The following is a 14889-nucleotide window of genomic DNA, read 5'->3' on the forward strand; positions in this document are numbered from 1 at the left end:
ATGGGGTTTCACCATGTTGGCCAGGCTGGTCTTGAACTCCTGACCTCAGGTGATCCACCTGCCTTGGCCTCCCAAAGTGCTGGGATTATAGGCATGAGCCACCACACCCAACTTCCTATACATTTTTAAAAAGTTAGTAAGTGGATGAGCTTTTGAAAACAAGTGGTTGAGACCAAAACTAAAAGGCAATTCAGTAAGCTGTTCTGAAAGTAAGCCATTGAGGCATAAGAGGGAAAAACTGTCAATGATCATTAATTTTTTTAAATAAATGTTCATCCGTAGCGGGAAATTTCAACCCAGATGGTGCTAATTCATGTTTACTATTCATCATTTCTCTGCTTACGCAGGCAAAATATCCATCTTTCCTGGCGATCCATCAGTTACGTCTCACACCTTGCAAATCAGATGGCCACCATGGCCAGCTCAGTATTTACCAACAGCTCTAAACTCAGAGGGAGGGTATGGAGAATCAATCACTTCTTCCAGGAAATCAGAGGCCAGCCGAACATCTCTTGTCATTTGATGCCCTCAACTGAGAGACACCATTAACAGTATACCTTATCTCACATTCTAGAGAGAATGAACCGGTATTTATGAGAACTAAACATCCTTTGGAATGAAGCAAATAGGGAACTTCTTTTATTTTAATTCTTTGAAGTCTCAGCTCTGATCCACAAACGTGGACAGAAACCATCTGGACTTCTAAAATCCTTCTACTTGGATGGCATGCATGTTAACATACTGTTACGAATTTAAGTCCCAAGGAAGTTTTAAAATTAAAATATAGTTTTTTAAAAAACCGACTCACATCACGAGAGTCTGAAATGACATGGTAAAACAAACAAAAAAGTACTTAAAATAGAAATGTGGATGACAGATAATTCCATTCTTGAAGCAAACATAACCGGACCCAGAAGAAAATTTAGTTCTGAAAGTTGAAAGTGGGTCATGTTTAAGATGCTCATCTCTGAAAACCCCCAAATCGCAAGGGTTGCCTGTTCTTTGGTGAACTTTCGGGAAAGGAGACAGTCTTCAGATAATAAAAAAGGAGCTGTAAGACAAGCCACCTGGAGGGCAGCTGAGCCAAAAGGGGCCGTGCAGCCCACAGGCAGGCACCTCTGCAAGCCCAACTGCCCTAGTTGGTGGAGGGAAATAGCACAGAACTCCTGGCGTGAAGAAAACACGCTATTCAGAAGTGGGCACCTGCTAAGCCAGGATGACTGTGAAATATTCAAGCCAAAAGAAAAGGGACAGGCCCAAATACTGAGTGAATAAAAGCAGAAAGCTCTAAGTGGGCCTGCCTTTGTGTTCAAGGTTAGTCATCGGCCAACTATAGAAGGAATGAAAAAAGCCAGTAGGTCAAGGAGGATGAACATCGTACAAACAAGGCAAGGTCAGAGCACTTTGGTCCCACCTGCCGTGGTTTCTTCTCTTTTTGAGACAGTTTCTACTCTTGTTGCCCAGGCTGGAGTGCAATGGTGCCATCTTGGCTAACTGCAACCTCTGCCTCCTGGGTTCAAGTGATTCTCCTGCTTCGGCCTCCTGAGTAGCTGGGACTACAGGCATGCACCACGACACCCCACTAATTTTGTATTTTTAGTAGAGACGGGGTTTCTCCATGTTGGTCAGGCTGGTCTCAAATTCCCGACCTCAGGTGATCCACCCACCTCAACCTCCCACAGTGCTGGGATTACAGGCGTGAGCCAATGTGCCCGGCCCCCTACTATGGTTTTTTTAAAGAGTAGACAAAAATACTACCGCTAGGGGTGATCCTCTGAGCATCCTTCCCACGGATAACAGACAGTTGTATCTGTGTCACCAGACTCACGGGCAACATCACAGGGTTTAGGCGGGTGTGTCTGAGAATCATGCCCTGATTTTCTTTGTTGTTCTTCTTTTTAGTATGTTAGAACCACTGACACGGACTTCCTCCCAAACCTGACAGTCATTTCTTTTGACCTCTTGGTGGCATCTGACTCACGTTTCCCATTTCTTCTTCCTCACAACTTCCACGCACTGTGCTTCATGCTCCACTCTGTCCTAGCTGCCTTGCCCTCAGACTGGCCCTTACCAGTCCACTCCTCTGACCATAGGCTCTCCTCATACCGTACTAACTCCTGTGGCTTTCATTTTTCTAAGATCATTTTTTAAAAAATGACAGTAATAGGTACTTGAGGGAAAAAATTCAAAAATGACAGACACCCAAGGCTTAGAAAAGGGAAATCTCATTAACCCCTTGTTCCAGAGATAACCTCTGTTAACACGTGGTGTCCACTGTTTCAGATGGCTTTGAAATCTACAATAGCATACAAAACACACACACTTTTCTTATTTGACAGAAATGTGACCATCCATGGTTCTCATTCTTGCTTTTTCTAGTTAACAGTGCACCTCAGATGTCTTTCCACGCTAACACGTATACAATCAGACAGCTAAATCACCCTGGCTATTCACGGGTGGTTGTACTATTTGTAATGTACTAGAATGAACATCTTGTACTTATACCCTTACGTACTTGCACAACTATTTTGGTAAGATCATTTCCTAAAAGTAGGGATTCTGGGTCAAAGGTTATATATATTTAAATTTTTGACAGATATTACCAAAATGTCCTCCAAAAAAAAACTGGACTGATGCAGATTCTCTGTAGCCACAGAGGGTGCACTTCTCCCTCCCGCCATGGATGATACTGGCTACTACTTACCTATCAACTGCGTTTCTCTGCTCCAGTTCTGCCAAGACCTATGAGGCCTTCCGGAGAGGAAGGCCTTGCACTTACACCCTCGCTTTCATCTGCTCACAGCATTACATGTAAAAAATATTCTTTTTAGCAAAGAGTGACAAAAGGTTCTGTTGCTAAACGGAGTATGAAAAATCACTGCCCAGAACATGTTCATCCACTGCCGAGCCCTGGACACCGGGAGCACTCCCCAGCCAGCCCTCCTTCCTGCACTTCAGTTTCCTCCCCACAGTTACCAAGGCGTTCCTGCCTGGAGTCTGCGAGACGGCAAATGTCCAGCATAGACTCGCTGTCAGCAGGGGATGGGGGGAGGGCACAGTCCCACCTACACACTCTACTGGCCGAGCTAGGAGCCTGCCCTCCCAGACCCCCAGACTTGCACCTGTGTGCCCCCTTCTCCCAGCCTCCAGCCTGCCAGCTCCATCTCCTCTAGACCAGCCACCTCCCATTGCCACTGCCTTCCTGTGGATCCAGGTCCTCTCCTCTTCTGCCCCACCCACCTTTAGAAATCCAAGTCAGGCCGGGCGTGGTGGCTCAAGCCTGTAATCCCAGCACTTTGGGAGGTCGAGACAGGCGGATCACAAGGTCAGGAGATCGAGACCATCCTGGCTAACACGGCGAAACCCCGTCTCTACTAAAAAAATACAAAAAACTAGCCGGGCAAGGTGGCGGGCGCCTGTAGTCCCGGCTGCTCGGGAGGCTGAGGCAGGAGAATGGCGTAAACCCGGGAGGCAGAGCTTGCAGTGAGCTGAGATCCGGCCACTGCACTCCAGCCTGGGCGACAGAGCAAGACTCCGTCTCAAAAAAAGAAAAAAAAAAAAGAAATCCAAGTCTGAGCAGGTCACTATGCTGCTTAAAAATCCCAGATGGCGGCCGTGTGTGGCGGCTCACGTCTGTAATCCTAGCACTTTGGGAGGCTTAAGTGAGGAGATCACTTGAGACCAGGAGTTCGAGACCAGCCTGGCCAACATGGCGAAACTCCATCTCTACTAAAAATACAAAAAAATTTTTTTTTGTATGTTTACAAAGGCATGGTAGTGTGTGCGTGTAGACAGAGACGGAACCCGTCTCTACTAAAAATATAATTTTTTTTTTTTTTTACAAAGGTGTGGTGGTGTGTGCCTGCAGTCCCAGCTACTTCGGGAGTCTGAGGCACGGAAATCAAGTGATTCCAGTGAACATGGGAGCCAGAGGTTGCAGTGAGCCACGACACGCCACTGCACTCCAGCCTGGGCCACAGAGTGAGACTCCATTTCAAAAATGATGGCCTCCTACCCACAGACAACACCTTTCAGGCAAATTCAAACTGTGAAGGAGGCCCCCAAGTGCCACCACAAGCGCCTCCAGCCTTTCCAGGCAAAGTTTCCCACTCTTCCCAGGACCCATGTAAATGCCTGCCTGGCATTTCTCACGCCCACTAAGGAAGTGCTCACTCGCCAAGGCCTGCCTTTGTGGGGCTTGCCTTCCGGTGGGGCCCACTTTCTGGTTATAATTCATACTGAGTGGATGGAAATGACATGGCAGAGGAGTGAAGAGGCTTTTAGGCAGACTGGAAACACCTCATCCGAGCAGTCTATGAACACCCTCTATCTGTGGCCGCTCATCCTGCTCCCTGGGGTGTGGCTGAGGGAGAAGAAAGTGAACCGCAGAGGCCTTCAGTAACTGCGTGACTATCCCTGGGAAGCCAGTGTGGGCACTTAGCGGGGGCTGCTTCCTACACAACCCGGGAACAGGTCTCAGCTGGCATGGAAGGCCGGGCAGATTAAAATAGACACTTGAGTGGGCAGAAGACAGTCAATAACACCCTGTTCCCACGAAAGAGATCTGGCTGGGGCTCTGAGGTCTTGCTGACCTGCTGAAACGGCCAGACCAAGCTAGAGGGGCCGGGACAGCGTGCTCATCACTGGAGCCCTGTCTGTGGTGGCAAGGACGGCTCCCCTCTACCTACCTAGCAGCCTCAGACCTTGTAAAGAATTTTAAAAAATTGAATTTAAAAAATGTTTTTAAAGTACCCACGTCGACAGATTACTCTTACAAAGGGAGCCAAAACCATCAGGCAAGGCAGCAACAACTGTAATTCAGAAGGCCTAGGCTGGGCTACTTCGTTCCAAACTCAGATTCGATTTGTTAAGTTTGAAGGAAAAAATAATAATTTTCCCCAATCTAACAGAGCCCATTTCATTACTCCTTTATGATGTATTTTTAAAATGTAGCATCCATATATATCAAGAAAGTCTCAAAGTTGGGATTTATAATATTTCTTACAGACACGAAAATGTGATTTCTTTTCCCTTTCCTCTTTTTTTTTTTTTTTTTTTTGAGACAGAGTCTTGCTCTGTCACCAGGCTGGAGTGCAATGGTACGATCATGGCTCACTGCAATCTCCACCTCCTGGGTTCAAGCGATTCTCCTGCCTCAGCCTCCCCAGTAGCTGGGACTATAGGCGCCCGCCACCACACCCAGCTGATTTTTGTATTTTTAGTAGAGACGGGCTTTCACCATGTTGGCCAGGATGGTCTCGATCTCCTGACCTCATGATCCACCCACCTCGGCCTCCCAAAGTGCTGGGATTACAGGAGTGAGCCACCGCGGCCGGCCTCCCTTTCCTCATTCTTTAAAAATAACATAAATGTGTAGTTTAATTTTTCATTCAACTGCGGGAAAGACACTAGAAGAGATGAAAGTGCTATGGGTTCCAACTCCAAGCAGGGCTGTCCCAGCCAGAGCACTCCCAGAACCAGGTGGGTCCCTGGGATACAGGAGAGGCTCTGGTTCACAGGGCTCTGTGCAGCATTTCTGTGGGCACTTCTAGTGGAGGGGCTGGAGGGTCTGCCAGCGTGGAGGACTCCGCCCACCCAACAGCACCTGCAGCACGAGGACCCTCTGTGGGCCTTGTGTTGGGTTATTCGGGCAGCAACCTGAAGACGGTCTGCGGAGATCCCTGAGTGAAGGGCTAAGTTTGGGTTCAATTTGGGAAGAACGGAGAACAGAGAACAATTAACCAAATAATAGTCACAAGATAAAATGAGCATAAAGGCCAAGATACTAATTAAATACTGATTACAATATCCAAAAGCAAGGCTGAATGACCTGGCCAATGAGTGGTATCAACAGGCTTGGAAGTAAAGAAGCAGATTAAAGACGAAATGTTACACTAACCAAAAGCATCATGATCTTGGGCAGGCTGCTAGAAAACTCCATGGGAAAGGAAGGGCCAGGGAAATACTGACAAGAAAGAGGAAGGGCAGAAAATTAACCTTAAAAGATAATTAAATGTACCATGAAGATTTAAGAACTAAAACAGTTTGGTGCTGGAGAAGGAGATTCGAATGTCCAGAAGTAGATCAGAAAACATATGGGAATTCAGTGCATGGTAAAGGTGGCACGGCAAGCAGGGAAAATAACAAATATTCAAAAACAGCAGTGGGAAGATGCGGCTAACTGGGGCCCCCTTACTCTTCCCACCAAAATAAATTCCAGGAGCCTCAAAGAATTAAAAGTAAAAAATGGAACCATTAAAGTTCTAGAAAAAAGGGATCAACACCTATAATTTTAGAGTGGGAAAGCCTCTCTAAGTAGGACCAAAACTCAGAAGCTGTAAGGGAAAGGCTTAACAAATCTGACTACAAGAAATTCTATGCATCTGAATGAAAAACAAATAACAAAAACCGTAACTATGAACAAAGTCAAAAGAAAAGCAATAACCCTGGGGGAAGTATTTACAGTACCTTTAACAGACATTATTTCCTTTCTGTACATAAAAAAATCTGATAGAGAAATGAGCAGTTTATAGGGAAAAATACAAGTGACATATAAAATCGCCTATGAAGGGATGCTTTACCTAACATAATGAGAAATCAATATATCACTTCTGACCTATGAGATCTGCCAAAATTAAAAGTTTAATGGTGATGGCAGGTGATGGGGAAAGACACAAACCCTGTCGGTGGAAGCACAGATCAGGGCATTCTTTCTGAATTTGCTCACAGTGACCCAAACGGTAAATTCACATATCCCATTGCTAGAAATTTACCCCCACAGAGACTACCAAGAGTTCACCAAGATAGCATGGGCAAAGATGCTTGCTGCAGTGCTGATTCCAACAGCAAAATGCAGAAACAACAACGAGTGTCCTTGAGCAAGAAACTGTTTACATAAACGACAGCACATTCAGAAAGTGGAATATTATGCAGCTTTGCAAGGGAGCTGGGAGGAGGGAAGGGAGAGGCCCTCTCTTTCCATTTCATATCCACGGGTACTTGTAGAATCCATCTACAACTTTAATTTTTGTTTAATGCTTTCTGGGTGGCAGATTTATAGGCCATTTTAGGTTAACTGAAGCAGTCTAGTCTACAAGGACTGAATTTTGGAAAAGAGTTAGCTAAAAAGATGTAGTGCTCTAAATTTAGCATAACTATCACAATAAAAAATGTGCTCCAGCAGTTCTACTGCCAGGATTTGTCCGATCATAACTTACTCCTATACAAAGATGCTAACCCTAGCACTGCTGGTCATAGCAAGAATGAGAAAACCACCTAGAAGCCCATCAGCAGAAATCCAGTTACATCAGTCATGCTGCATCCACAAGATGCAATTTTCTGCAGCTGTCTTAATGAGGTAGATCTTTATGTGCAGTATGGAAAGGTGGCCAAAATAGACTAATCAGTGAAAAAAGTCAAGTACATATAAATTTTTGAAATTCCATTCATATGTAATTCCCAGAAGGAACTTAGGAAAGTATTAATAGCAGTTACTACAGGTGAGGGGACTTGGGGGAAGGAACCCTTTTTCCATTTTCCATTTCTCTGTACTTCTAAACTTGCAGTTGTTACTTTTATTAAATAATTTTTCAAAAATTCTGAATTATTTATGAGAACAAGAAAAGCTAAATTCACTACTTCAGGTTTTACCTCCTTATTCATCCCCTGTGCAAGAAGTAAACAAATAACAAAAGGATCACTGGGGAAGTTACAGGAAAGGAAGGGACCCAGGGCCAGAGAGCATCACCTGGGTGGACCGGACACGGTGCTAGCCCTCATCTCCGCCCGCCACGACTGTGTCTTGACTGGCTTCCAGCCTGACAGTTGCATTAGCTCCCCATCCCTCAGAAGACCCCTGCGCTGTTTCCTGGCTCTTCCCTCCTCCCCAGCCCCCTCTTCCTGCCTTGGATGTATGCTCAGCACCACCAAGCTAGAAGCTGACTCCCATGAGTAGATGCTATTTCTTGGCTTCGTGTCCTTACATGTTTTTCCTATACCACCCTTCCTCCTGCCTCCCTTTCCTAATTGAAGACTCATTGTTGGCATCACTCTTACCAAGCCTTCTGACTCCCCCAGGCTTCACGAGGTCTCCTCTCCCTTCCTCCTCTGCCCTTATTCCTCCCTCATTAGCCTATAAACTCAAAGACACGCCTATACTGAAGGTTTTCAGGTTGGATCCTAGCCTCTTCTCATGTTTACAGCTGCAGAACCACTCCATTCCTTTGCAGCTACTGTTTCCTCCAAGTGGCTTTTTCTGCTCTTCTGTGTTGTCTTTCTCTTTTTTCCTCTCTCTCTCTCTTTCTTTCTTCTTTGAGACAAAGTCTATGTCACCCAGCTGAAATGTAGCAGTGTGATCATGGCTCACTGTAGCCTCAGCTCCCTGGGTTCAAGCTACCCTCCAATCTCAACATCCCCAAGTGCTGGACTTCCAGACAGACATGAGGTACCACACCTGACCCGTGTCTTTCTTACCAGGGGGTTTCTTCCTATGCTTAGTGGCCTTGGCCATCCACTCATATATTTAAGAATAAAACATTAAAAGGCTCAGTGGGAGCTCTGCAAATGAGTGATGCTTGTTTTTCTCAGAATTTTCTCAGAATTAATTGAGTAGGCTTTTTTTTTTTTAATGTCTTTTCTCTTAATTGGTCACACACGATAGAGAGGGCACTTCCACTCTCTTTGGCTGCCAATCTAGAAGCCAGGTGGAGGAAGGCTCGGGTGGGGTCTCTCTTCAGACTGTGAACTTTCTCTTAATCCCTCTTTTCAGTTATGGTTCCCTTTACCTACCCCTGCAGTGTGCCTGTTGTCCCCCAGTCCAGGTTCTCTCTGGCTTATTCGTTCCTAAGAATAAATCTTGGGAGAGTAACTTTTTAACCACCCACCAAGTTGGAAGAAGGGTAGTCACCTGGCCGCCTGGAGGGGATGGGAGGTGGGACAGGACTGCTTCTTAAACAGACTTTCAAGTAATCATCCTGTTCTTAGACCCATCTTCACCCCTATTTCCAGAGGGTCCTTGCACTAGAGTTCCTGAGATCTGGGGGTAGGCCATGGTTAACAAGCCAGCTGCTTAGGAGTTGGTAGATGAATTAGCTCTGGTCATTCACTTTGTAGCAATCATCTCCTGTCCTATTCTTTTCGGTTTTATGCTTTTTATTTTATTTTTGAGACAGGGTCTCATTCTGTCACCCATGCTAGAGTACAGTGGCATGATCTGGGTTCAAGTGATCTTCCCACTTCAGCCTTCCAAGTAGCCAGGACTGCAGGCACACACACCACGCCTGGCTAATTTTTTTTTTTTTGTATTTTTTGTAGGGATGGGGTTTTGCCGTGTTGCCCAAGCTGGTCTTGAACTCCCAGGCTCAAGCGACTGGCTCACCTCAGCCTCCTAAAGTGTTGGGATTACAGGCATGAGCCACTGCGTCTGAAGGTTTTATGTATTTTTTTTTTAAGTCCCTTCTGTGTCCCTTTAGACGAAACAGAGACAAGCACATGTGATCAACCCACTAGGTTTCCCAGGTACGCTCTTGAGCACATCTCCCAACAATCCTATGACACAAGCATTCCCATTTCATAAGAGAAAAGCAGGCTCAGAGAAGCTAAGCTACTTGCCCAGGTCACCCAGTCAGCACATTATAGAGCTATTACATAATCTAAACCTCTCTTTTGAGGTCCACTATGGACATATTAGAGATAAGATTATGGCCTAGAAAGGTTAGGCATTTATATCAAGATTAGAAGGCAAGAAAGTGTCAGTATACAGATTTGAACTCAGGACTGTCTAACTTCAAAGCTTCTTCTCTATAGTATAACTTACTACTTCATCTTTAAGGCCAGCCCAACCCAGCTGCTTTACCAGGGCTCAAGAATATACTCTTGGGGGGTTCAAGAGCTGTCTTTGTGAATGTGTACATTTTGTGTTTTCATTTTTCCACATTTTTCTTAAAACCAGTAAACTGGGGTTAATCTGACTAAACCCTTTATAATCCGGCACTGCCCTGGGATTATAGGGGCTCCATATGTATTTCTGTCTGTGATCATTATCACAGGCTCACAAAAACTGAACAGGCTGCCTTATCCCATAAACATTTTTTAAAATTTATTTATTTATTTATTTTTGAGACAGAGTCTTGCTCATGTTGCCCAGGCTGGAGTGCAACGGCATGATCTCGGCTCAATGCAACCTCCACCTCCCGGGTTCAAGTGATTCTCCTGCCTCAGCCTCCCAATTAGCTGGGATTACAGGCACCTGCTACCACACCTGGCTAAGTTTTGTTTTTAGTAAGAGACGGGGTTTCACCATGTTGGCCAGGCTGGTCTCAAACTCCTGACCTCGTGATCCGCCTGCCTTGGCCTCCCACAGTGCTTGGATTACAGGCATGAGACACCACGCCCGGCCCTTATAAACAGTAAACACCAAGTGAAGCCACATGAAGCCAGGGTCTAATGTGAGAACAAAGCCTTTGTAGTTATTTGAAAAGTGGCAGAAGAGCATCAGGTCATCCCACAGCAAGCGAATCTAGTTTGCTTAAAGTCAAAAGTGAGTGGGCCACTAACAGTCAAGACCTTCACGTTGTAACAATTCCATTTCAGTAAAACAGTGAAGAGCACATTCATGTTCACCTTAATGTTACTGGATTCGTAATTTTCTTTTAATTTACTTTGTTTTGGTCTTTAATGGCTGAATAAGAGTTATAAGCCTAAGGGTTTACACCTACTATCACGTGGATATACAGTGAAGTAACATAATGAAAATAATTTACAGCCTGGGCAACACGGTGAAACTCCATCAAAAAAAAAAAAATACAAAAATTCACTGGGTGCTGTGGCTCATGCCTGTGGTTCCAGTTACTTGGGAGGCTGAGGTGGGAGGACGGCTTGAGGCCTGGAGGTTGAGGCTGCAGTGAGAGGAGATCACGCCACTGTACTCCAGTCCGGGTGACAGAGCGAGACCCTGTCTCAAAAAAAAAAAAATAATTTAGGCAAACACGGGGATCAGTAAGACTTTTGTGCTTTTGTTTTTGGTTTTTCCTTTACAGAGTCACTTTGAAAACTCAGGCTACCCTGAAGGCTGGCCAAAAGGATGACAATTATTTCCTTTGGTACTGTTAGAACAAAGTCAGTACAGGTGGGTCTAATCATCTCAGGCAACTTCTGTGTTTTTGTTTAGTGTAATGTTTCCCATTGCCACCGCTCCCCTCTCAATCTTTTTGAATTATGGGTTATTCCCAATCATGTCTTTTTTTCCTTCTATGCCCCTTTTACTGTGTCCATCCCATAGCACTTGGCAGTGTTCCACACAGGGAAGATGATGCTTATCTGTTGAGTCTGTTGAAATAAGTAACTAAAGTGAGTATTACCAACATTAAAGGTGAGAAAACTGAGGCTTAAAGAGATTTAATTTGCTCAAGATCGATGGGATGCACGTTTGAGCCGCTGGACAAGAGTCTGTATGTAGTCTCTAAGCTGGCTTCATTCTTAAGGATATCGCACCTCTCGGGGCTCAAATCTTTTGCTTAACTCATGGAATGTCTCTGTGGTCTTGGGAAAGGCCTCTTCCCGCTCTGGGTCTGAGTTTCCCCATCTGCGAAACGGGGGCGTGCCCTAGAGCGCCAAGGCCTCTTGAAGCTCTGAAATGGCTGAGACGAGAAGCCGGAGGGAGTATGGGGCCTGGTCCTCTCCTAGGTTCTTACCATTTGATGATGCTGTGAACCAAAGGTAAAAAGGAGTAGTTCTCTTCCTCCCTCGCGCGGGCAGGTGACTGAGGCCGTGGCGCCGGCGACTGCTGCGGCTGAGGCGCAGGGACAGGCGGCGGCTGAGGGGGCGGCAGCGGTTTGGTGTCAGGCAGCGGCTGGTCGGACGTTGGCGGCAATGCATCCTCCGCCTGTCGCCCGGCTGCCACCCCAGCAGAGGCCATTGCTCCGGGGTTAGGTTAACCCAGAGGTCGGGTCGCCGAAAGCGTCGCGGACTCTATACGTCACCACCGCGCGCCCTGCAGGGGCGGGGTGTGGAGGAAGGCTCTGAGCGTGCGCACTGGGCACTCGGCTGGCAACCGAGCGGAGGCGGGGTGGGGAGGCTGTTGCTAGGCGACGGGCCGTGGGTGGGTCTGGGGTGCCTGGTTTTGGGTTGAGTCAAGATTGCTTAATTATTAAATAGTGAGAAATAGGGGATTTATTTCAGAAATAACAATCTTTTTGTTTTTTGAGACGGAGTTTCGCTCTTGTTGCCCAGGCTGGAGTGCAGTGGCGCGATCACGGCTCAACGCAACCTCCGCCTCCCGGGTTCAAGCGATTCTCCTCCCTCAGCCTCCCAAGTAGCTGGGATTACAGCCACACACCACCACGCCCGGCTAATTTTGTATTATTAGTAGAGACGGGATTTCTTCATGTTGATCAAGCTGGTTTCGAACGCCCCACCTCAGGTGATCTGCCCGCCTCGGCCTCCCAAAGTGCTGAGATTACAGGCGCAAGCCACCGCACCTGGCCAGAAATAACAATCTTCTTATTCCTATTCACACGATGAAGAGGGCCCCAAAGCCACAAACACAGGAAGCCTTGAGGTCAGTAAGGCACAGCCTGGCCCAGTGCACCCAAGTCTGGAGAGGAACCACTGGACCTGCAGGAGACGTAGACAGCACTTACCTGCTGGCTGAGGCACCAAACCCGGCCCGGCCCACAGTGCGAGACATCGAGGCCTCGTGCTTAGCCCTAAGGACGCAGAGGCAAAGGGATTGCGGTCCCTTCAGTGCTGCACGGCTGCTGAGAGTCTGATAATTCAACTCAACACACTTTTAGTATGCACCTGCTGGATGGCCAGGTGCATGTGTGGTTGCAGGGAGGCTGTTTTTGCTTTCAGTACAAGGTAGAGGGGATTCGTGCCAGGAATAAATATCATATCCTGGAAGAACGACAAGGTCAGGTATTCTCCATACCTTCGGGCCAGTTCCTCAAACCCCTAGGTCCCAGTTTCCTCACCTCTAAAATCATGTTTAGTTCAGAGTCATGGCAGAGCCTAAACTGCATTCTAACTTCACATTCGTGGCTGACCCCAAAAGGTCTTGTTGGCATGAGGACTCCCTAGGATCGTAGACCAAAGATGGGTTTATGGTTATGCTTCTCAAAACAAGTTTGATATGAGGCTAAGTAGCAATTTTCTGCGCAATGGGGACACCCACCCTAAGCTTAGCTAGTGAGTGGAAGACATGAGTGGGGAAAACTGTCAACTGGCGAGCCCATTCTGCTGTGATCCACCATCACGGGCAGTACAGAGAGGCGAGGAGGTCCACATCCACATAGCACTATGAACAGGAGCCTTAAGAGCAAGACGGCCAGGGAAAGGATCAATGCTGATATTTTCAGGCACATTGGGAGGGCTGTGTGGAGGCAGATCCTTGCGGAGTAGGACCATAGACAGAAGTGCTGTTGGAGGGTGCGCTGTACAGGTTCTGAAGTAAAGGGCCTCAGCACAGCTCTCTGCAGCAAGAGCTGCCCACGGTGCCCCAGAGAGAGAGCAAAGGGAGGGAGTGGGTTGCGGGGTTTTCTTCCTTCTAACCATAAACCTCTCCAACTAAGGGAAAGTCCAGGAGTTCTGGTAGAGCATGGAGGAGAAAAAGGCCTGTTAGAATAGGGCCAGATGTGCTTGAAGAGACTGTATACCCTTGGAGTCATCTGGGGAAAAATGATATAGTAATAGTAATAATAATAATAGTAATTACCACAACTACCATGGAATAAAAGTAGATACAGGGAACAGAGTTACAGTCACTGTCTCACTTAATCCACAAAAAGAGGTCTAGAAGATGGATGTCAGGATCCCCATTTTCTAGACAAGAAAACCAAGACAATGGTTAAGATCCCAGCCCAAGGGTCCATGCTGCTTGCTGACTCCAAGCCTATGATCTTAACCAACACTAAAGAGACTTCGGGTCCCTACCAGTTCTGTAACTTTATGATTCAAAATGTTAAAGTGGGTTTGAATTCAGAATTCAAAAACCAATCCAATATTCATCAATAATATCCCCCATGGCAATCACACGTCATCGTTGCCCTCCCAGCATGTTTTATAACTTAATTATGAGCCACAACTATATCGCTGTCAGGAAAAGGAGGATGCCTCTTAAAAGAAAAACACTTGAGCTATAAATAGATATGGCTAAAGAAAACAAATTGAAAACCTAGGAAGCATGAGCTAGTATGGTGCATTGACAGTTTGCCCTAAAAATAGTTAATATAATTAGTGGCAAAGAGTAAAGCTGACTTCATAATGTTGCAAGCGGATATCAGAAAAATACTGCCTGTGCTGGTTTCATTAAAGCTGAAATTGCTGCAACAAATGTGTGTCTGTTTATAACCTGCTCTGTTAAAAGTCAGGAAAGACAGACACTCCATTGATATGTAAGGAGAATGTATTGTAGTGAAGGAAACTTCACCCCACCACAAGGTAAGCTGTAAGGTCATTGCTTTCTTAGGTGGATTTATGCTGTTTCTCACGGGGCCTTATCCAGTTGGTGGTTACAAGGTCAGGCTTTGGAGCCAGCAGCCTGACTTCAGCTTCAACTCAGCTTCCTTGGAGCTTCATGACTGGACAATTGCTTAACCTCACTTCGTGCAGCCATGCCATCTTGCAAGATTGAATGGGTCATTACTTGTAAAGCACTTAAAGTATCTGTGCACAGTAAATAGTAATTCTTCTTACGATTCAGTTTTAGGGCTTCTTACTTCGCCAACTAACAAAACCCAGACAGGCTGCAGCTAAGAGGAATGATCCACATCACTGCGCTTTGATAAAAATGTAAGCCAAACACACAAGCCACAGAGGCTGTGTTCAGTTTTCTAGCAGCCATATTAAAAAATAAGAAAACAGGTCAGGTGTGGTGGCTTATGTCTGTAATCT

The 14889-nt window shown here is 46.2% G+C and overlaps 1 protein-coding gene across 1 annotated transcript in view; it reads right to left on the bottom strand.

Moving 5' to 3' along the window:
- MED9 (mediator complex subunit 9) overlaps window positions 1–12037 on the bottom strand; it is a 15095-nt gene extending 3058 nt beyond the window's left edge. Inside the window, exon 1 of the mRNA XM_011952152.1 lies at window positions 11691–12037. Coding sequence (XP_011807542.1) covers window positions 11691–11914 — 224 coding nt within the window. The 5' untranslated portion in view covers window positions 11915–12037. The remainder of the gene's footprint in view (window positions 1–11690) is intronic.
- Window positions 12038–14889: the final 2852 nt, after the last annotated feature.

Source organism: Colobus angolensis, unplaced genomic scaffold (assembly GCF_000951035.1).
Source record: "Colobus angolensis palliatus isolate OR3802 unplaced genomic scaffold, Cang.pa_1.0 Scaffold335, whole genome shotgun sequence".
In the NCBI taxonomy this organism is placed as follows: Eukaryota; Metazoa; Chordata; class Mammalia; order Primates; family Cercopithecidae; genus Colobus; species Colobus angolensis.